The 21,373-nt window shown below is 37.4% G+C and overlaps 1 protein-coding gene across 2 annotated transcripts in view; it reads right to left on the reverse strand.

Moving 5' to 3' along the window:
* Positions 1-3,038: 3,038 nt before the first annotated feature.
* Positions 3,039-21,373, reverse strand: part of CUL3 (cullin 3) — a 59,189-nt gene continuing 40,854 nt past the window's right edge. For both annotated transcript variants that reach the window (XM_039380558.1, XM_027751226.2), the window contains exons 8-16: positions 18,538-18,714; positions 17,332-17,502; positions 15,904-16,011; positions 12,466-12,590; positions 12,033-12,129; positions 10,896-11,030; positions 6,211-6,397; positions 4,699-4,844; positions 3,039-4,037 (exon numbers count right to left, since the gene is read on the reverse strand). In XM_039380558.1, coding sequence (XP_039236492.1) covers positions 3,906-4,037; positions 4,699-4,844; positions 6,211-6,397; positions 10,896-11,030; positions 12,033-12,129; positions 12,466-12,590; positions 15,904-16,011; positions 17,332-17,502; positions 18,538-18,714 — 1,278 coding nt within the window. In that variant the 3' untranslated portion in view covers positions 3,039-3,905. The remainder of the gene's footprint in view (positions 4,038-4,698; positions 4,845-6,210; positions 6,398-10,895; positions 11,031-12,032; positions 12,130-12,465; positions 12,591-15,903; positions 16,012-17,331; positions 17,503-18,537; positions 18,715-21,373) is intronic.

The following is a 21,373-nucleotide window of genomic DNA, read 5'->3' on the forward strand; positions in this document are numbered from 1 at the left end:
TTCAGACTAAATTACAGATCTAACAGTGTTTTGTTTCATCACCTGATGCCTTGTATGTTAACTCTCAGTCCTCATTTACCTCACCCTTAAACATGTCATACTACATAGGAAGAGAAGTTCCTTTTCCTGCCCCATCCATGCTATTCCAAAACACATTCTTAAAAGTTTCGAGACACAAACTGCAGGAGCAGGTTGTTAAAGGTGCTACTGGGGGCTTAACAGAGCTTTAGTCAGGGCAAGGAAAAAAAAGGGAAAGGGGGGAAAGAAAAAGGGGGGACAGAAACGGGTAAGGAGGAAGGAGAAGAAAAAAAAGGGAAAGGGAAAGAAAGAACAGGGAAAAGAAAGCCCACCTCACCTCTAAGCATGAAGAACAAAGCAGAGCTAAGGAGTTCAACTGAGCTAGAAAGGTTCAGGCCAGTTTTGGACATGCAGAGGCCACAAGTAGTTCCAGTTTTTGCTACTTTTGAAAAAATGGGAACCCCAAGTCTGTGAAAGCTTATCCCCAAAACTATGCCTCATGAAAGGCTCTATTACCATATATATATATATACATATACACACACACACACACATATAAATGCCACTTATCAGGTACTATACAATTTGTGAATAAACAATACAATACATGTGAATAAAAATACTTCAGTCATCCAGCATAATTAATGCAATGCTTCTGTTTTCACAGGTGCAGGAATAGATCTGACATCAGTTGCCAATTCTCAGTGAGCAGTAGTAAGGAGAACAGACTGTATTGCACTGAAAGCTTTAGGGTCAACAGGGCAAAGTTGTCTTTAGGAAAGGGGGTGAGGAGAGACACTGGAGCAGCTGAGCATCCCAGACTTGGGTCTGCTTAGCAGACATGCTTAGCATTCATTTGTGCTGTAGCCAATGGGGAAATGGTATGGATTAATTCTAGGAGACACAAGGGGCAAATCAAAGCTGTAAAGGTACCTCTGACATGGAAAAGAGCAAGAACTCCATCAGGGATCCATAGGATCATCTTATTTATTATGGTGGTAAATGAAGAGTACTCTCAATCCTTTTAAATAAACTTGTCTACAAGGAAAGTGCATGCCTACATATCTTCAAACAGCTATAAACTCCAAAATCTACTTTTTAAAAATTCTGAAGAATTAAACTCCATGTTTATTAAGTCTTGTTACCGCATTTAACTGCACATTAATGCAAACTTATTAATAATTACAGTCACACATGTAACTACAATCCTACTAATGAAATTTTAATAAAATTACAAAGAAGTTTTAAGTGGAAACTAAGGAAGGAAATGAAATTAGACAAGGCATAGCAGAGTTCTCCTATGCATTGTAAATTAAATCCCACTAACATACAAGCACATAAACATCAAACTCACCTTAAGCAGAGTCCTAGTAATGTCTTGTTCTCTCTGACTGGAGTTTTCATATTGTTCATCTTTCAGTCCTCAGCATCACAATCTCATTGTTCAATGGTAAAGAGCACATTTCTAGAAAGTGACTTCGGCACAAGTCCCTCCCTGAATAGTGTCTTCAAAATTCTATTACAATGGAAACTATACTCTTAGTATTTGTTATTGAAGATAGCCATCACCACCTGCTGTTCTTCTGGCAAACACTCCTGCCCACATAGCTTGTAAAAAACCACCCTTAAACATGTAATTATACAGTCATTCCCGTGACATTCAGGCTCAGCACTTCCAAAAGCCACCAGAGTTAGGAAGGTCCAGCTGATGCACAGCAAAAGTACAACAGCAATGCAAAGGACAAAGTCCTCTTGTCCTAAATCACAACAATAACGTCTCTAAAAGCTTCACAGGGAAAAGGACTTGAACACCCATTTCTCCCTGAAAAGCACATGGGAAAACATTAACATGCAATATCACAACATTCATGCTATTGAAGAATAAGATATGCATAAAAAGAAAACCTTCATACCGTACATGGAAGAGGGAGTTACATTTTGAGGAAGACATTTCTGAAGATTTTTAACAAAATCAACCCCCCAAATCAGCTCCAACCTGTTTAGTACTGGCTAAACAATGACAATATCTCTATTGAACATTTGCATATACTGTGCAGAGGCACCAGTGTTTTAATAATGGCCAGTAAACACCTTTCCTGGAGGGCTGATGGCCCAGCTGATTTTTTGGGGGGCTAAATTCTCGATGGACAAGGGTAGGAAGGTCCTTCAGCCACCTCCCCCCTCTGATGACTCAAAAATTACTGTGTGTGTGTGTGTGTGTGTGTTGGGAGTGTGCAGTAAACTGAAGCTAAGTTGAGCTAAGACATCACCTTAACTCCAGTCGTCATCTTCAGAACAAATATCCAACTCCTGAACAATACCCAGGATTTGTATCTCAACAGGCTGGAGAGGGGTGAAATTGTAAACACATGAAAAACACCCTCCAGTCCCATTGGTACATTGCACCAGCCCCACGCACTTGTTTAATACAGCTCATCAAGAAGTGCTCTGGCAGATCCATGTTGTTCTACAACCAGGGTTTTCTTCTTGTTTCAATTCCAGCTCTACATATTGGAAAGCCCATCCCAGTGATATTTTTCAAGATCTGTGGATGAAAGTAATGCGAACCAAGACAAAAATATTGTTTTAAATTAAATCAGAAAAATAGCTACGCCTGGAAAACCATGTAATATGTGCATTGGAATGTCAGAAATATGGTTTAATAAAAACTGCAGTACAATGCAGACTTGAAAATTTCTAACTACAAGAAAAATGATGCCACTAAACTCCTAATTTTAATCTATTTTTGCAGCACACTGTCAAGAAGAAAAAAAGTTCCAGGGTAAGAACTAAAAATTTCATTGCAGTAACAATTTTTTATTGCATGTTTAAAATGCGTTTTTAAAAACAAATAGTGCACGCTGGCTTCACTTTAATCTCCTGAAATATGCACTTATGATGGGAAGCCCTGGGGCTACAGATCCATCTATGATGTTTATTAACAAAATATAATCCCAGTACATTTCCCCAGGGGACAGTATTTAGTTCCAAAAGATTGTCAACCCTGTACTCTAACACACTTGAATTAGTTGTTTGTGTACACTAAATCCATTTATTTTAAATTTATTTTGTCTACATTTAGTGAAATAAAAACATCGCCCTGTACAATCCACCATCAGCAGTGAGTACAACAGCAAAAATTATTATACAGTTTATACACACTAAAATCTTGTCCTTTTTCCTATAAAGAAACCAGAACAAACCTAATCAATATAGAGTTTAATTCAGAAGAACTCAAATTACAGAAGGGAAAGCCAAAATTATTATGGTCTTTTCTGAGCCCCCAGAAGTTCCTGATTCATGTTGTTGGAACAGTGATTGCAGCTGGAAGAGTGAAACATGCTCAAGTTGTCTTCTCGGGTCTTCAAAAGATTACCAAGTATTTAAATTAAACATGTCTAGTTAAAGAAACATTTGAAGCAGAGCAATATAAGTGGGAATTTTGCCTCACCACTTGTGGTTTCTTTTAAACCCAACTTATACAATGCGCGAAGTGCTAAGCAACACTACAGAAACACATTTACATCAACACTGAAGATCTGGGGAAATGAAATTCCAACAATTTTATTTTTTTAAATGAGCTGTATTTTCTAAATTTGTTTTTATTTCTCTGTTTTCATACAGTATTGAAAACAAACGCGGCACATTCACATTTTCCCGAAGAATTGTAAGGATGATCTCTACAGGGATAACGTTGAAAAGCCTGAAGCTCAATCAATTCAGGTTGAAAACTCTCAAAAGGAGTAAAAGGCTTGATCCGAATGGTCTAGAACATGTACTGTAATTTCATAGAAGAGATGGTTGTCTTAATATTAATGATTTAAAAGAACTTCCCAGTTCATGCGAAGAGTATAGTCCAAGAATAAATCAAATTTTCTGAACGCATTTTATGCTACGTAAGTGTATACTTTGCGATCCTCAGGTGTTCGTGCCAAATATTCTCTCTCAATAAGTCCTTCAATACGTTTTTTAATAACAACTGGACTTGGTAAGAATCGGGCCTTCAGCTGCTGAGTTACCTAAAACGTAAAATAAAAACCAATAATGTAAGATCACAGCGCAAGTAAGATCTTTAAGCATCCTAACAGACCACAATAATCAGAAAAGAATATATGAAGACAGAGATGGCTACAACTATGAAGCAGAAGAGGAAGTCTGCAGACTTCTGACAGTCCCCCAAGTTGCTTGCTCATGTCTGGGTATGATTCAAAGCTCTACAGAGGCGTGGTCACAACCTGAGAATCCTGAAGTTACTGAAAATTACTACTGTCCTGAAGCTGTCTGAACTTAGGAGTTACAAGCAGAAGGATTATTTCTCTCTGTTAAGAGCTCAAATCTCTCAAAACTGAACCCAAAAGGCAGTAAAAAGATCAAAGCAGAAAATAATCATGTTAAGCACAGTGTTTTTTTGTTGTCAACTGCTTTTCAAGGGATTTAAAATCATAATAGCACTAAAAGGAGGAAGGGAGATCAGATATACCCGTAAGTACATCCTAAAGTGAAGGGTAAGGATTTAGACGTCTTCAGAAAGACAGGGAGAAAAAAAAAAGGATAGGTTAACTACAGCATCTCTCAAAGGCCTTTCAGAACCACGTTAGTAAGAGCTGTGTAACTTCAATGAGTTCCTAGGAAAAGCAAAAAGAATTCCTGAGTCCATATCCAAACTGTGTACAATCATACCTCTGCTACTAGCACGTTGTGTTGCATCTTCTTTCTAGATTTCATTATCCGAACTATAGCAGCTTCTATCTCATGTTTTCTGTCATCATCTACTTTCTGCCTTGTTTCTTTCCTTTCTGGATCAGATTCTCCTTGTTTGGCAGCAACTTAAAGAAAAGAAAGAGAATGTAAATTATGCTACCAAAATTAAGATTGATTTCATTGTGTGTTAGCTTCACTGTTTATTTCATCTAGACATCAAGTTATATTTTCCTGAGTTTTGACATTCTTAAAGTTGATTTTTTTTTTTAATGAAAAGCAGCCACAAGAACATATTAACAGTTTCTGGCATATTTTGATAGCAAGTGACAAGATAACAATCTGTTATTTAATTACTAGTATGTTAAAATTTGAACAGTACTCAAATGTTCTTACAGGCACAGGCACCACCAACCCCCATACCCTCATGCTCACATTAAATATTTTTCTCTTTAATATAGCAAATAATCAATTGAAGTAGAAAAAGGGTTGAAAATTTACTTCACAAACTAGTGAACACTTTAAAAGTTCATCAGTCAGAAGAAATAGTCCAACTTTATCCTCTCCAACTCAACTATATTATTTGTGTTCTGTTCTCTTCTATTTATGTTTCATTTCTGCCCTTAGGCTGAGCTTTTCTTTGCCCTTCACCCAAGCATCATTACAACCAAGCCCTCCTCCTGCACTGATACACCATTTTCCCCCTGCCCTTCTTCACTTAAAAGTCCCAACTATTTATCAGCTTTAAAGAGATACACACAAGCACTTTTCTGTCTTATGTCAGAAAGATAAACCCACAATTACCTAGTTTGCTCTAAAATCATCTTGAACCCAAACCATATTCCCCATTCACAGACATTTGTGGAGTGGAAATGAAAAGGCAGAATTCTGCTAAAGCTCAGAGAGTTGTCACACAATCTACTTTATTTTGGCTGCTGTGCTCCTGCTCACCAGGAAAAGCCTCCAGAGCTGATAAATGTGTTGCCAGTGCAGTGCTCTGCATGCACGTGAAGGGGGTCAGGACACCACTCACGCAGAGGGGTATGTGCAGGGTCAGCTATGTAGGCACTACTGGGTTTTACCTGCTGCACAGAAGCCCAGCAAGTTCTATTATGTGTAACAAACAGCATGTGAATTACCAATGTTGCACTTAAAACACTCACTTTCACAGTAGTACAGCAACTCATGAGGCAATTTTCCTATTTCTGAATCAATCGGTAGCATAATTTTTATTTTATTATTTGATTTGAATTATTTTTCTTTCAATATTTTCTTTAAGAGATAGTTACAAAGTTTGTAAAGTAAAAGGCTTAACTGACTTCCATACTTTTCTTGGTATTAGAGTTTTCATTTTGATGCAACTAATCATCATCTAAAAACCCCCTGTGTTTCTCTCTTCCTTTTACTTCTATGGACATCAATCCTGCAAAAGATAATTTGAAATTTTAAGGCAGTTTTGGGACTGCAAGAGAGTAGAACATAAAGCTCACTTACCCGTCTGAATCTTGACCCTGTGTAGCTTAGATGTGAACTGATCATTCACTGTAAATATATGACCATTTTCTATTTCTTTTGATTTAGGCTCTTTTGTGAGAACACGTTGTGTTGGTTTGCCACATGCAAGGGACTGTAGGGCTCTAACCAGTTCTCTTTCGGGGATATCAGTTTCTTGTTGAATTTCCTAAAGAAAAATACCTTAATTAGCTTGTGGCTATGACAGAAGTATCATGTTTTGCAAACAACATCAGAGATTGCTTAAATGTCCACCTTCAAGCCTGCAAAATAATACTGTGACGGTTGTGGGGCTTGAAAGGTCAGAACTCATTCAGCAGCAAAGTCTCAGTGTGTACTGTGCAAAACGATCCACCTGCGTCAATGCAGAGACAGTGAATTTTGTCAAATGAAGAGTCACCATGAGCTGAAGGAAGAATAAGGAATAACCAGTTGTTTCATTTCCCTGTGATTTTTGAGAAGGTTGAAAGGATTTGTTAACTGTTCCCAAGGTTTGCTCAACAGGGTGAAACCTTCTAACTAACTAGTGAAGGAAAACATCCATGATGTTCTTGACAATTCCCGACCAAGAGCTGCATAAATGCTATTGCATTCAGCCCTTGAAAATAAAATCTCTACAAATGGAAGCAAACCATGTCTAGTTTCACCATAACATAGAAATACTCTAGATTCATTATACCTCCTTTCTGAATAACCTTGAATAATTTATTTACAGCCCAGATGCCCTTGGCCAGGACTTCTCCAAATACAAACCCCCCCATCACAGTGCAGCAAACATGAACGCTGAAGAAGACTGTTTGTAAAAAGATGTACATAACTTGGTGCAGCTCTGTCAGTGTTCTTAAAAGCAGCAGTAACAAGTCCAAGTGAAGAACTGTAAAGAACTACAAAGAACTTGTTAAAAGTTCTTTAAACAGCGACCAGAAAAATCAAACTAAGTTCTATCAAATAATGTTATTTCTTGAGTGTACTCAAGTTGTTTTAAAAATCAACCAAGGAAAAAAATGCTACTTTTCTGTTGTCATTCACCACTGACAATATGCAATAAAAATAATTTGGATGTGCTGGCCTTGACTTGGACTCTATCATGAATTACAGTGCACCTCATACACAACATCTCACCACCAGGTCTCAGTGATGCTGAGGCTCAGACACAACGTGCATTACTTTTCAACTAGACCAAACACTACGTGTACAGTGAGGACTTTACATGAAACTGTTTTTGACATGAGCTCAAATTAACTGGAATGAAATAAAATAAAATTAGTAAGGTCAAAATTAAAAAAAATTCAGAAATTTTGGTACCTCCTGTTTATGGATGATTGGGAAATAAAGGGTTCTTAAGAGTACACTTAGCATAAAGCATTCAGGAATATTCATACCACTTGAAATAAGTGATGTATATCCACATATCTTAACTATTTGCTAGTATGAAAATGCCTTTTCCCAAGCTGCTCACAGGAAGTTACTATTTCTTCCTTTGTTGCGTTATTTAAAACACTGTTGTCACCTTCACACATTTTTTTTTCAGATTCAGCATGAAGCAGTATTAAGAAACCCCAAAAAACTATAATCCTTTACATGGTAACAACAAAAAGTCTTACTGAAACAGGTGGATCAGCATAAAATTTAACAAACCAAGGGAATGTGACAGATTTTAGGACTCAGATAAATGTAAAGCCTTAAGGCCACAAACCAAACCCAGCTTTTTAATGATGTAAAGCCTGTTTCCAAACTTTGATTTCTGATCAACAGTTAAAATTAATCCTTTCAAAACTAAATCACTTCTACAAGGGAATATATATACTCTCCTTTTGGTGAAAGTGAATTAAAGAGCCAAAAGGGACCTTCTGAGGGGTTTTGATGCTGGCCATCCTTATACAGACCACTGTGTATTTCTGTTGTTGTACTTCACTCTCTAGCATTTCAACTTAGCCACTAACATGCAAACCATTTGGGTTTCAGAATTTATAACCCAGCATTAAAGTAAGAACCATGAAGAATTGCACTGCAATATGCTGCCTCAAAAGGAGCCAAAAAGTTGAAGTTGGATAAAAAAAAAAAAAAAGTAGCTATGAATGTAAATGGGGATAACAGATGTTCCTGTGCTCTCTCTTTCCTTCAGTCTGTAGCATAACGTTTTTCTAAACATATTTTTAAACAGATACGTGATGTAACAGTGAAAAATGCATACTTCTTCCCCATCTCCAAAAATGACTTCTTTTAAAGGCCACATTAGATTTGTGCACAGGAGCAGTACCGATTACACAATCAGTGCTAAAAATATTACCAAGTGAGCTCTATTGAGAGGCTACCAAAGAAATCCCTCTAGGTATGGAATTGCCTCTGTCCAGTTCTACACAAGAAAAAAGGTTATTAGAAGGAAAATGTGCAGAAGGAAATCAGAAGGAAAAGCATTATGTAATTTTGTTGAAATAATAAAAAGTATTTTTAGAGTTTTATTTACAGGCTTCAACTTGTATCTCTTCCAAAGCAGACATTAGCAAAAGAGGAAACAGATAATCCAGTTTCAAGTACTAATCTCTAATTTTTGTGGAATTATTCAACAACCTAACTTCTACTACAGCCACATCTGTATATCTTGTTTGTTAAACATAAAGAACCAACCTTATTTTTGATGTCATTACAAAAAAATGTGCATTTCAGCATTTAAAATACTGAGTTGTAACTTAAACTAACAGAAAAATATACTGAGTATTATATGAGATTTGATAAGAAAAAAATTGATTCTTTGAAATAATTAGCATTCTTTCAAGGCTTGCATGAAGATCCTTCCTTTTCCATTTTAGTAGCATTAACCTAGACCCATAGGACCACCAGCTATTTTGCATATACAAATAAAATGTTGCTGCTTAGGAGTACAATAAATTCATACTTTTTTTCTGAAGGAATTCTTCTATGCAATAATCTTTTAAGTTTCCATAGCAATTGATGCATAATTTTTGCATCATCATTATCCCATTTTTCTCTCAATCACATGCCTTAATGGCTGTTAGGATTACTGTGAGGATCTTATCAAGTTTGCAATTAATAATCACACTGAATGCAAAATAAACCATCAAAGTGTGTTCAACTGTGAAGGCAACTTCAAATTAATCTGTTCAGCTGTGAATGTGCAGAAACACTTGTATATCAGACAGTTTTAGGCTTACACAAGCACACACCACAAGTCAGATCACATGCTGCATTGCAGTGAAAGCACCAGTTTGACATGACAGAGAAGTAATGGTTGCCCAGCACTCAGCACTTAATCATGGTATTCAATTATCAATGAACAAGATAAAATTCATTCTCTTCTTAAGTTTTCATAAGCTTTCCTGGCTGGAGTTAAAGACAACTCCTACACACTTCACCAAAGAAACCAAACCAAACAAATATGCCTCCTTAATGTTTTAGTTACAGTGGGACACAAAGTAAGAGCTTAAGAACTCCCAAACCAGAAATAAACAAAACACACACAACTTAAAAGCAGGTGGACATATTTCTCTATCATCTGGTCTTAATAAAATAAACTATAACTTAGAGCATGTATTAAAATTTTTTCACTGCTCTACCAAGTATTATTTATTCATATATGGGTGAGGCTCTCCTACTCATAAAGCCTACAATTTGATGGAGTAAGGCAGCCTTCAGCTCAATTTCAAAACCAGCTTCAAGGAAAAAAAAAAGAGCTGTTAAGTCCCCCTCTTGTTTTTGCTCCCTCATATATTCTGCAGAGAAAGTACTCAAAGCTGTAATGCTCCTGAAGTAGATTTCACAACACACAGGACTTTGTGCTCTAAAATGATGGTTTTCTTAATTTATGAGTAGTTTCTTAAGAGTCTCTTATCAAATCCTCCCTTCCTTAATCCCATCTGAGACTTTCAAAGAAACTTTCTTTATTAAGAGGCTAGAAGTATGCCAAATAAGCTGAAAACAAAATCCAAACAAAAGGCAAATGATTACTATGCACTGCACAGCCAAAGTAGATGAGAAAACCTGGAAATCCACTCTGTTTCAAACTGCACCCATGCTGCTTTTCAAGGCTGCCAGTGCTCTCTTGAAGAGAATATAATGCCTGAAGTGAAACCATTAATTGACATTACCAATACAATGTTCAGATCTCACAGCACAGGATCCTCCTCTGCTTCTAAAGCCACCTTCATCATCCTCCATTAGCTGACACCTCAACCTTTCCCAGCAACACCCCTTTAAGTCTCCTTGTTAAGAATCCATCTGGACCTTCTTCATTGTCCTTTCTGGCTAACCAGCTCAGAGAAGGGCTGAAAGTTCTTTGAACCACCCAGCCTGCCAGTTTAAGCACTTTGGTATTTAAGAAGCCAGGATACAAATCCTTCTCCACCCTTTGGCCTCTAAATGCAGTTTATCGAAGACAAAATGAGGAAATGGAGCCACCTGCTGCATTCCAACTTCAGCTTTTCTACAGCTCGATGGCCTAGAAATAACCACCCTCACAACCCTCAAACACTTCTGAAAACTTGTGTTCCCAAACAGGTGCACTGCTAACAATCTGCTTCCTGCATTTATTGGCCTGATCCATACTCAAATAGAATGAGAGGCATCTGATCTTCAACAGTGTATTCCAGAGAACAAGAGAGTGCCTAAAACAGTCATTTAAAATGAGGTAAGACAACCACAACACTTACCTCAAATGTGTATTTTTCTCTGTTGTTAAAGAGCATTAATATTGTCATCTGGAAAGTGGAGACTTGCAATATGTGCTTCCGTGTATTTGAGCCAGTTACTTGGGCACCTCCTACGCCAACTTCTGAGCCATCTTCCTATTTTAAAATTCCAAAACTACTATTAGATTATTCTCCACTGAAAAACATTTTACCTTGATAAGATGAAAGTTACATGATGAAAAATTTATCCAGGAGATCAGTCTACACAAGAAATAGAACAGCATATGCCCAGGGGCATAAGCAGAATGTTCCTCCAGTAGTCTTCTTAGAACATCAGGGGGATTGAAGTTGGAGGCACCTCCTTAGGTCCTGTGGTCCAGCCATTACTCCAAGCCAGGCCATGTAGAGCCTTCAGTCACATACTGAGCATTGCCAAGGACAGAGTCTCTACCACCTCTCTGGCCTCTGTTTCAATACTTGCCCACCCTCCAAGTTTTCTTACTCTTATTTTCAAAATTATCAAAATATTTATCTTACAGTAACACAATTTTAACATTCTCACAAATGTGCATTATTAATACTTTGTTATAAGAATTTTGTTTTTGTCTTGCACTGCCTTCTACATTGCCAAACGTCATGCCACTGCTACCTCTAGCTTAGCACTTTAGAACTGGTATGAATCACTAGAAAATTATTTTCTTGCATACATACAAATTAAGCATTGTATTTCAAAAAACTCTGCTCAGATTCTTGTTTTCGAAAAAATGATGCCTACATTGCTAGCACTCTGCATATGAAAAGCAGGCTAAACTTGGCTTAACAAAAATAACTCTATAAAGAAACAAGTTTCTTTTCACTTTTGAGTCATTTACACTCAAAAAACTCCAAACACTCAAACCACTGAGGTCCCTTCAAGACCAAATTTGCTATTTTTCTACAAGGTGATCCTGAGCGATGCATTCAAATGAAATTCAGAGGGGGAAAAGAAAAAGTTAAACCAAAACTGCTGCAAAGGAAGAATCAGACCATAAGGCTGACAAAAGGCATCTTCTTCTTATATTGTTAATGGGTAAGCTCTTATTTTACAAAATTCTGAAGTTATTAAAAATGTGCATTTGCTTACATAGATACAATATTTACACAACCTTGATACCTTACCTTTTTGACAGGCCCATAGAAAGTGGCATTGAGATCTGCAGAACCCATATGATGCTGGAGTGTCAGCTGTCGCCCACTGTGTTTGGCTAAATAAAATCTGTAATATAATTGAAAACAATACGTAGTTCACATTTGGTACTGAAAGCTTTACAAAGTTACACAGACTTTTCATATCCATTAAGGACACTCTTAAGAAATTTGTTTGTTTTTTTTTTTTTCAAAACATTAACTCTTGTTAGAATGTTACTTAAAATCTCCCAAAAACTTGAGCATCGTAATGTGACTGTTGTATTCTCCAATTTTCACACGAACTGAAGAAAAGAGTATGCCAGCATGTTGCCAGCATACTGCCAACAGTACAACATATCTGTGAAGTTAAATCTAGAAGGTTTCTTCTTAAAACCTCTACCTAAAAATCTGTTTTAACACATACCTTCTAAATATTTCAAAAGCGTGTCTGGGAGCTGGAGGGATGTTACACTTTGGTGTGGCTGACTGGGTAGGCCAGTAACCTGTTGTGAGGACACGCACTGTAAGATCAACACCACCTAATGAGACCTAAGGACAATTGGAAGAAAACATACACCATTTTAAAATAGGACCACGTTTCCTCACTTTCTGTTTTGGCACAGAATTTTCATAGACTATGAAAGAATTAGACATATATCTAGAAACATTGTTAGGAAGCCAGACAAATAAATTAATTCATCACTGTAAGAGTAGATGGTACAGCAAAATTCCTCCACATCATTCCCCTCTGGCAGTTAAGAGCACACAGAATTCAACAAAATAAATTCTTAAGCGACAAGAAAATGTCTGTGATCATAAACAGAACTCATGATACGTGTAACAAATCTCTCTGAATAGCTTTTGGATGACATGTAATAAAGCCAGGTTGCATGAAATGTGGCAGTTTCAAAGTAATTCTTTCTAAACTTACTCTGTGGAAGTAGAGAGTAAGTACTGAATATCTGGTGTTAAATCACACCTCTGGACTGCAATACAAACAGTTACTCACTTCTACACACACCACCTATCCTCTTTCCCTAAAGACAGCTATTACTATAAATATTCAGCGCTGGTGAGCAAACATTCCACAAGTGAAGTGCTTTATTTTACCTATAAACTAGATGCATTAGCAGGTGATAAAGATCCAGCTACCAGTGAGGCATAACCCTCACTAGCTATCTCAACTAAGTTGAGCATTATTTAAACTGTCTATTTTCAGCTCTAGGAGGTATAACCTTCAAATATCTTCAAAGAACACACATTAAGGACAAAAAAACCCAGAGCATACAATATCCAATTTATATAAACTTACTACACAGAAACAGAGTACATTGTATTTTAGAAGGTCAAAACCTGAACTCAGAAACTTCTATCCAACAGCAGAGAAGCATTTCCATGCACTATGGAAGAGTTTTTGTACTGTGCATGTTGAATGCCTGTGTGCATCAACCACCTTGTGCCCAGGAAACTTCTAAAAAACCTAAACAAATCAATGACAGACTACTCCTACAGAAACCCCTGGGACTGAAAGGAACAATTTGCAGAAGTATGTAAAGATCCAGCTAAGAGTTCTTCTGTAGCCAACACTACTGCCATCCTTCTAATTTCATATCACCAATGTTATGAGGCTCATAAGAGAAGTTCAAACAGCCATTTAGACACAGAAAACTAGTTAATTTGTCAATTATCTAATTAAAAAAAAAAAAAGAAGGAGCCTCAACAGTTTTCTTCTAGCCAAAGCACAGGGAAAGGCCATCAGTGCAGACAGGATACAGAAAATATATTTATCTGGTACTGAAGCATCTTAGCTGAGAAGGTAACTGTTTCCCAAATTCTTTTGGCCTTAGCCAGACTGGAACACAACAATAATTTAGGATGCCTCACATCATACATTGTACAGAGCACTGAAAAAGTTTTGTGAGCACTTTATTTTACCACATGTCTTTTCAGCATAAAAATGGTACAAACTAGTAGAAAGTGCCCTGAAGGGATCTAATCTTTACAGGACTCCAAGAAATGTTTCAGGATCACAGTTGCAGAAATTACTCATAGTCTACGAGCCTGGACCTTCCCTAATGCTGAGCTTTCCACTTACTGCTGGCAAACCAATCATCTACACAGAATTTGGCACTGCTTGTATCTCAGGAAATAGGATCCAGCAGGAAATTTTGCAGGTAGGATTATTTAGAGAAAAGCAGCTGCCTGACTAAGAGATGCCATACACATTCAAGGTACACAAATTGTTTAAAAAGAAGTAGAACAGACTATTCCATATAAAACACAGTATCAACAGCAAGTTAACAGTAACACAACCCCTCCCAATCTTCCTGTTTCTATTTCCTCTCAAATATTATTGACCTACAAAGAAATAGATATGCTTCTGTCATAAATAAGTACTCCAGAAATTTCATTAAAAGGCCATGATTAGGCTGACCAAAAGGCAACCATCACATCAACTCCTGGTCTCTTGCCAAGAAAAAGATGAAGTTTCAAGTAAGGCCCAGCAGGACATCTGTTAACATTTTAAATTCATCTTATTAGCTGTATGCAGCTAAAAAGAAGATACAGATATCATTTATTAACTCAATCTAAGACTGTCATGTAAAGTACATAAATCTTTAACACAACCCCCGCCCCATGTCCGAGTCTGGCATGCTACCTAAAAAATGGGAATGCTCTTACAGTTTTTTCTTCAAATTTGCATTTCAAGCATTCTAGAAGGAAAACATGACTACCCTCTAAAGAAAAAAAAAAGCAGTAGTAAGACTTCCTGTCCACAAACACTTTTATAACTATCAAAATCCTCTACAACCTTTTCTGAAGCCACTTTGAGAACATGCTGTTCCCTCATTCAGGATGATTCACAGTATGCTGATGAAGAAGATTTCCACTCATGGCTTCAAGAAGGCAAAGATTTCATATCACCTTGCACAGCCAGGGACATTGGACAGAGTACAGCCACAAACATATTCCTGGCATTCACTTCTGAAACTGATTCAAACATGCTTGATGTATAGATCTACTTACCTGCAGACAAGTCTGTTTATTATATATTATTAAGCTCTACTGTGTATCAGTATAAAAAAAGTGTTTTAGAGCAAGTGAACTGATATCCCAATAGAAGTGATCTCTCCTTTATGCAGTATTCCAGAGGCCCACTCTTACTATAAGGCGAAATTTTTTCTGAACGAACAACTAAGTCCATATTTGCAATTTGAATAAAATGGCAGCTTTGCTTTAGCAAAGGCATTCATTGCATGGGGGAAGTTAAACATCAGACGGTGCGCTTTGCAAACGCCGTCAGCACGTGATATTTTTCTTGCTGTTAGAAAAAAATTACAAGTCACAATGGAGTTCAGCTTTGAAGGAAGAACACAGCAGCTGGGAAGCGCAGCCGGGAGCGGGCAGTTGGCCCCGGAGGGCGGGCACCGCTGGGCAGGGGCGGGCACCGCTGGGCAGGGGCGGGCACCGCTGGGCAAGGGCGGGCACCGCTGGGCAGGGGCGGGCACCGCTGGGCAGAGGTGGCCCCCGCGCTCCCTCTGGCGGCCGCCGCCGGGCAGAGCCGCCGCGCCGCGCCCCCACCGCCCCTGCAGCGCGGGTACCACAGCAGCTCAAACGGGGCTTTAGGGAACGAAACTGCCACTGCTCGAGCTGTGCGTCAAGCTTGGAACCGGCTTTAGCATTTTGGGAAATGCTACTGTAGTTTGTAAGGGAAGAAACACAGTAAAAGGAACGTGAATTTCCACAAGCTGACAAAATCCTTCTCTGCAGATGCATGGAATAACAAATGAAAAACCACAGACCTCGACAGAAGTTCAGGGTTTGTACTGAACTAAAAGGACAAGCACCCCCACAGTCTTACCCCTGTCGCCTGAAGATGTTGCCTGAACTCATCCATCGTTGTATTTGAGATGCTCATGTCCCTGAACATTCCTTCCAGTTTAGATGTGAACTGACATCCACATTCAGTCTGAAAATACACAAAATAACTTTTTGTACCAGCACTATGAAAACAAAGCTTCTGATATGCAAACTGCAAGACTGAGAGTAAGTTTATAAATCTCAAAAACTGTATTTCTGTACATTTTGTTACTGGGATTTCCATTTGCATTATATTCAGATCTTTTAGAAAAGTTTCATATCTTATATAAGGATCTAACCCTACACAGATCAAAACCTGTTTTCCTTCTCTTTTCTCCATTATTGTATTTTCTATTTCGTTTTAGCTTTCCATCTCATATTTAAAAATCTGTGAAAGCTTATCAAAATAAGATATACACTTCCACCTGCCTTTTAGCATTATACTGTAAAGGGAAATATACTTTATTTATATCAGAAGCAAATTCCTGCTGTTCTAGGAGTGTTTTGTTTTAAAGGCTGGCTGCAGATCATCCAGTGAGATTACCAGGCCTTTTGAGGATCAGGGACATGCACACAGACATCCTGATCACTCTGCAATTCCACAAGAAAAGAGGGCAGTTCAGGTTCACTGACTCATCTGGCAAATGTATGCCCTGTGCCCTCTAAATCACCAGGATAAAAGTGGTGGAGAGGTAATCAGAAAGGAATTAACACTGACAATCTGGAGAAATCTGATGCACACAGACTTTGCTCACTGACAGAATATATGCCAAAAATGAGGATCAGTGATTTTTGATTTTGGGATCAGATCCCTCTAGTTCAGAAGTTCTCTAGCCATTTATCATGCAACTTAAGAGGAAGCTGCATTAGAACTTGCTTCAAGGACTTTTCCGCTTGAGGTTTTACCTTCTTCTCCATCTCTTGGCCTATTTAATCAGTACATTTAACCAACTGATACGAAGATTTTTTTTCAATCTCTCTCAAACTACTTAATCAAGGACGAATTGAGCATTAACACCAGTCTGCTGATGGGGGCAACTAAAAAACAACAACAGAAGCAGCAACAAAATTCTACTGTGAATAACAAAAAATCTAGGATAAAACATAGCATTATCTTCAAATTCAGTCACTGGAGTTGTCCTCTTATTTGGAAAGTCTTAACAAGTGTCCAAAAAAATTATTTTGTTTTCTAGATTGCACTTTCATCACAGGTGTTCACCATTACTTACTTCCTTTTATTTCTACGAAATTAGTCAGAAAAACCTTTTGTATTTTCTGCTGGGGCTTTAAAAATCAACTCTGTATCTAACAGCAATCAAGATTAACGTTACCTATAAATCTCTTATGTAAAAACAGAAGAAACCATATCTATGACTAATAAAAAAGAAGGAGAAAAAAAACCCTAAAAAGTATGCAGGTACTGTCTTACCTTTAATTTGGATATCATGTTTTTCTCAGAGTCATCTGAAACACTCTTGTTCGTGAGAAGTCTTCTTGCCAAGTGCTGCTTGTAATAGCGTTCAAAAACATCTTTCTCTTGCATAAACCTGAATAAAACCATTGCCTTATCCAATATAGTTTCTACTTCTTGCTCTGTTAGCTGCAAAACAAATAATTTGCTGGTTTTAATCTTCCAGCACAAGTGTCTTACACAACCCAAACACTTACAGTAATTCACAGCAGCAGATGGTCTAACAGTAGCCTACACAGAAGCCAACAAAACTGGTCCAACATGAGATCGACAGCCAAAAGAACGGTGCCCAAACTCAATAAAGCGGAGTAAGAAATAGACTTAAATAGACTTCTCTCTCAAGAGAGAAGGGAAACAATAAATGGGTAGAATGCCTTGATAAACATAGTAAAAGTTCCTGGGTAAGTTTTAAAAAGCACCGAAGGAAATCACTATTGGGAGTATGAAAGGTTAGCTTGGAATGAAACCTTTAAAGACTTGTTTTGTAAAGCCCACCTAGTGCCAGAACAAACAGAATTATTACTTATTTTATAAATGAATAGAATTTACCATTTGATTCCCAAAGCATAAATTGCATGCACTAATATTCAGCTTTATTCAGAGCCACTGAAGCCTCAGATGAACCATCTTGTCCAGTTCTGGGTTCTGTACCTCAAAAAATCTCATGAAAGAAGCTAACTCTGAAGGACACAGCTCTACTCAAACTAGAAGAGACAGATAATAGTCCTCTGATATATAAAAACAGTAAAAAGAAGCAAAGACAAACCGTTTCCCCACACCAAGTAAGTTAATTTTCAAAAGAAATTACTAGATATTGGGAATAGCTTCCAAAATATCAATATATTTAAGGAAATGATACTTAAGGTTTCAAAAGAAGGGAGCTGCAGAATCTACTACTACCTAAGATTTTTGAGGGAGTATCTGCCAGAAGTAATTCACATATGTTGCTTCAGAGGTAGGTGATAAGCCACACAGATCTCCTTGTGTCTGATTTTTCTGTTTAGATCTAAAGTGTTATGAGCTCAGATGTGTTGCATATACTTTTTTTAGCTAGTGTTGCCATTTCTCTTCATATAAAAATAATTCATAGAAATGTAGCTTAGTTTAATTTCATCCCAGTTTACACAGCAAAGAGCATGGTATTACAAGTTCATTTATACTTACTCCCTTGACTCCCTTTTTCAGCTTATCATCAATAAATAATGAGAGGTACTCTGGAGACCTGGAGTTGAGGTTGAGGAAGTACTCAAAGTCACCCGCAATAGTCTGTTTGAAGAGTCGATCATTATTGAAAGATTCTTGAAGGAAGCGATCAAACCTACTCTTCAAATCCAGTAAACCCTTAAAAAAGAAAAAAGAAAAACCATTTTCACTGATATGAAGTTGTAAGCTGGAAAACAGTAACAACAGACAGAGAAGACCAGATCTACAGAGATTCTGCAGTGCTCTGCGTTCGTTAGAAAATATCGGAAATTTCATTTCCATTTTTAAATTTGTGTTGCTGCCATAAATATCTTAGGCAATTTTCAGATAAATTTGCTAAAATATTGGTATCAAATACTGGTGCAGCTTGCTATAATACACTTCTCACACTAAGAAATGTTTTTAAACACCCTTGGTAAACAGGTTGATGTACTGCATTTTTAAATCTAAAACTTAAAGGAGGTATTTGTTGCACTTGTTAAGCCTTGTCTATGTCAAGCAACATTGACAAAGTCACTACCATAAATACAGGATATGTGAAAGCTGAGGCTAAGCACCCACCAACTGCATCCCTAGAGCTACTGAACAAGTCTGAGGAGAAAACACACTGCAACAACAGGCCTAAACTTGTCAGGGCTTTCCCCCCCTCTAATTTAATCCAGGGATGTATTTTGCATGATTTAGTCACATGTTTCCTGCTGACCTTTAAGAGTCACTGTGAGCATATGAAAGGTAGATATAAGCAATAGCTCTCCAGTTATCACAGTGTGAAGTACACAGGTCCGGACTGAACAACTTCCTCTGAGCTAAATCATTGGACTCTGAACATAATTTTTATTCAGAGCTAAAGCAACGAGTGTAGAAGGGGGAAGCATCTTAAAATCATCTGAGCACTAAGTGTATATGACACACACAGGGTTTAGACATAACTAAGACAGCATTTGGCAAGGAGAGAAAATTTCACTTGAAATTTAGATTTGTCATGAATAACAACTGCCCACAAAACCTGTCCAGGTTAAATGACACTAAAGTTATCAGTTTCTTAAGAAATTATTCATATGTGGTTACTTAAAGAAGCCATTCAAGAATTACTCAAAGAAGTAGTAACGTTTCTTAGGAACTCACCATCTCAGTTAAAGGAATGGCCTTTAGACAGGCTAATTAATGTGTATTAGAAATTTTAAATTCAAAATAAATCCCACTATCTCTCTGTTTACCAAGATTAGCTTATGTCTCCGAGTACACCATCTGAACAACCTGGTGCTAAACAGGAGAAACTGTTAGTACCTTAAATTAAAACAGCATTTCAACATCCCTTCAAACTATTATACGAAGTTTAAACCTAATCCTCTGGCAATGCTTTTGCAACCATCTCGCCAATTCTGCTCAGGGTTTAGTGATGTCATGTTCCAGAAGCAGTGCTGAGCTATGATGAATGTTTTTTTCTTGATGCAGCTTCCTTGTCGGTCTTCTTATTGCTATTGTCCTTGAAAGATTCAGCTGAACATGACCAAGATGAGAAGTACAAGATGGTTTCTCAATTCACAGGTGTTTCTCTCTTCTTCCATCACCTCAGTGGAAGTGATAAACCTGTCTGGGGGTTTATCAGCAATTGAATATCAACCCCATCCCTAGGACATCTTCCTGAGATGGCTGGGGTACATACTAAGGGCTGAGCTCTGCCAAAGCATGTGGGACACAGCTGCAAGTCCTCCTCAGCTTCATTATGCTGTTTGCCTCTGTAGCAGGAAACCTTGATACCATCTTTATAATTAAGTTTATAAATCTTTCCCTGTTAAATTTTTTATGATACCTCTTTAGGCCCATTAGGAGTGAAAACTACTTCAAAGTACTTATTCTCCACATCATTTGACCCCCTCCTCTCTTTTTTAAATTGTACCACCACAAACATAACAGCCCTTAATCATTTACCCAAATAAATTTCAAAGGATATTCTCTCTGCTTTTTAACAGTCCTTGAAGAGGTAATTCTTGTTCAAATCTGGTAAGAAGTTTGCTTCGGCATTGCCAGAAAATTATTAATCCAATCAAAAATGTTTTTATACTCAAATGGCTTCTTCAAATAGTAACCAGTTCTAACAGTTATTGTTTTCAAACAAAACAGCAGAGATTAACAGACATACATTAAATGTTTCTCATAAAGAACAGACACAAGGACTTCAACTAGACATTTTAAAAAACCCTCAAACTTAATGTTTAATGAATGTTCAGATTAAATATAAGACATCTTCCAGCTACAGAAACATATCCCTAAAGTTCAACGAACTCTTAAGATTTTATGTGCAAATTTAAATCCATCTTCCCAGAAACAATGGAAAAGATGACAAATACTCCTGAAGCAATATTTTGTGATCTTGATGAATGAATGGTACCCATCACTTAGTGAGAGATGGAGAACAAGAAAGAACACTCACATCTTTTAACATGCTGATGTGTTCTGTTTCTCAGAGAGACTGAGAACGAAGCAAGTAATTTGTTATGACTGATAAACACACTTACCTCTCAATCACAGCTAATCTTGCCATGAAATATTGCCATGTGATTTTTGTCTCAACAAACACTGATAGCTAGTGTTACATAAAATTAATCAAAATGGACACTATAAAGCTACTTGCCAGCACACATAGAACTCACTCTGGAGACATATCATTTAGGGTAATCTAAGAAGGTCCCAGCAGTTAGATAATTAGCCCGAATATGTTGTTTAATATAAGCAGCTACCAAAAACTGAGCATGTACTTTCCAAGCAACTTCAGCCAGAGTTCTAAACATGTCTG

This window comes from Pipra filicauda, unplaced genomic scaffold (assembly GCF_003945595.2).
Source record: "Pipra filicauda isolate LSUMZ 115617 unplaced genomic scaffold, ASM394559v2 scaffold199_size1391877_pilon, whole genome shotgun sequence".
NCBI classification, from domain to species: domain Eukaryota; kingdom Metazoa; phylum Chordata; class Aves; order Passeriformes; family Pipridae; genus Pipra; species Pipra filicauda.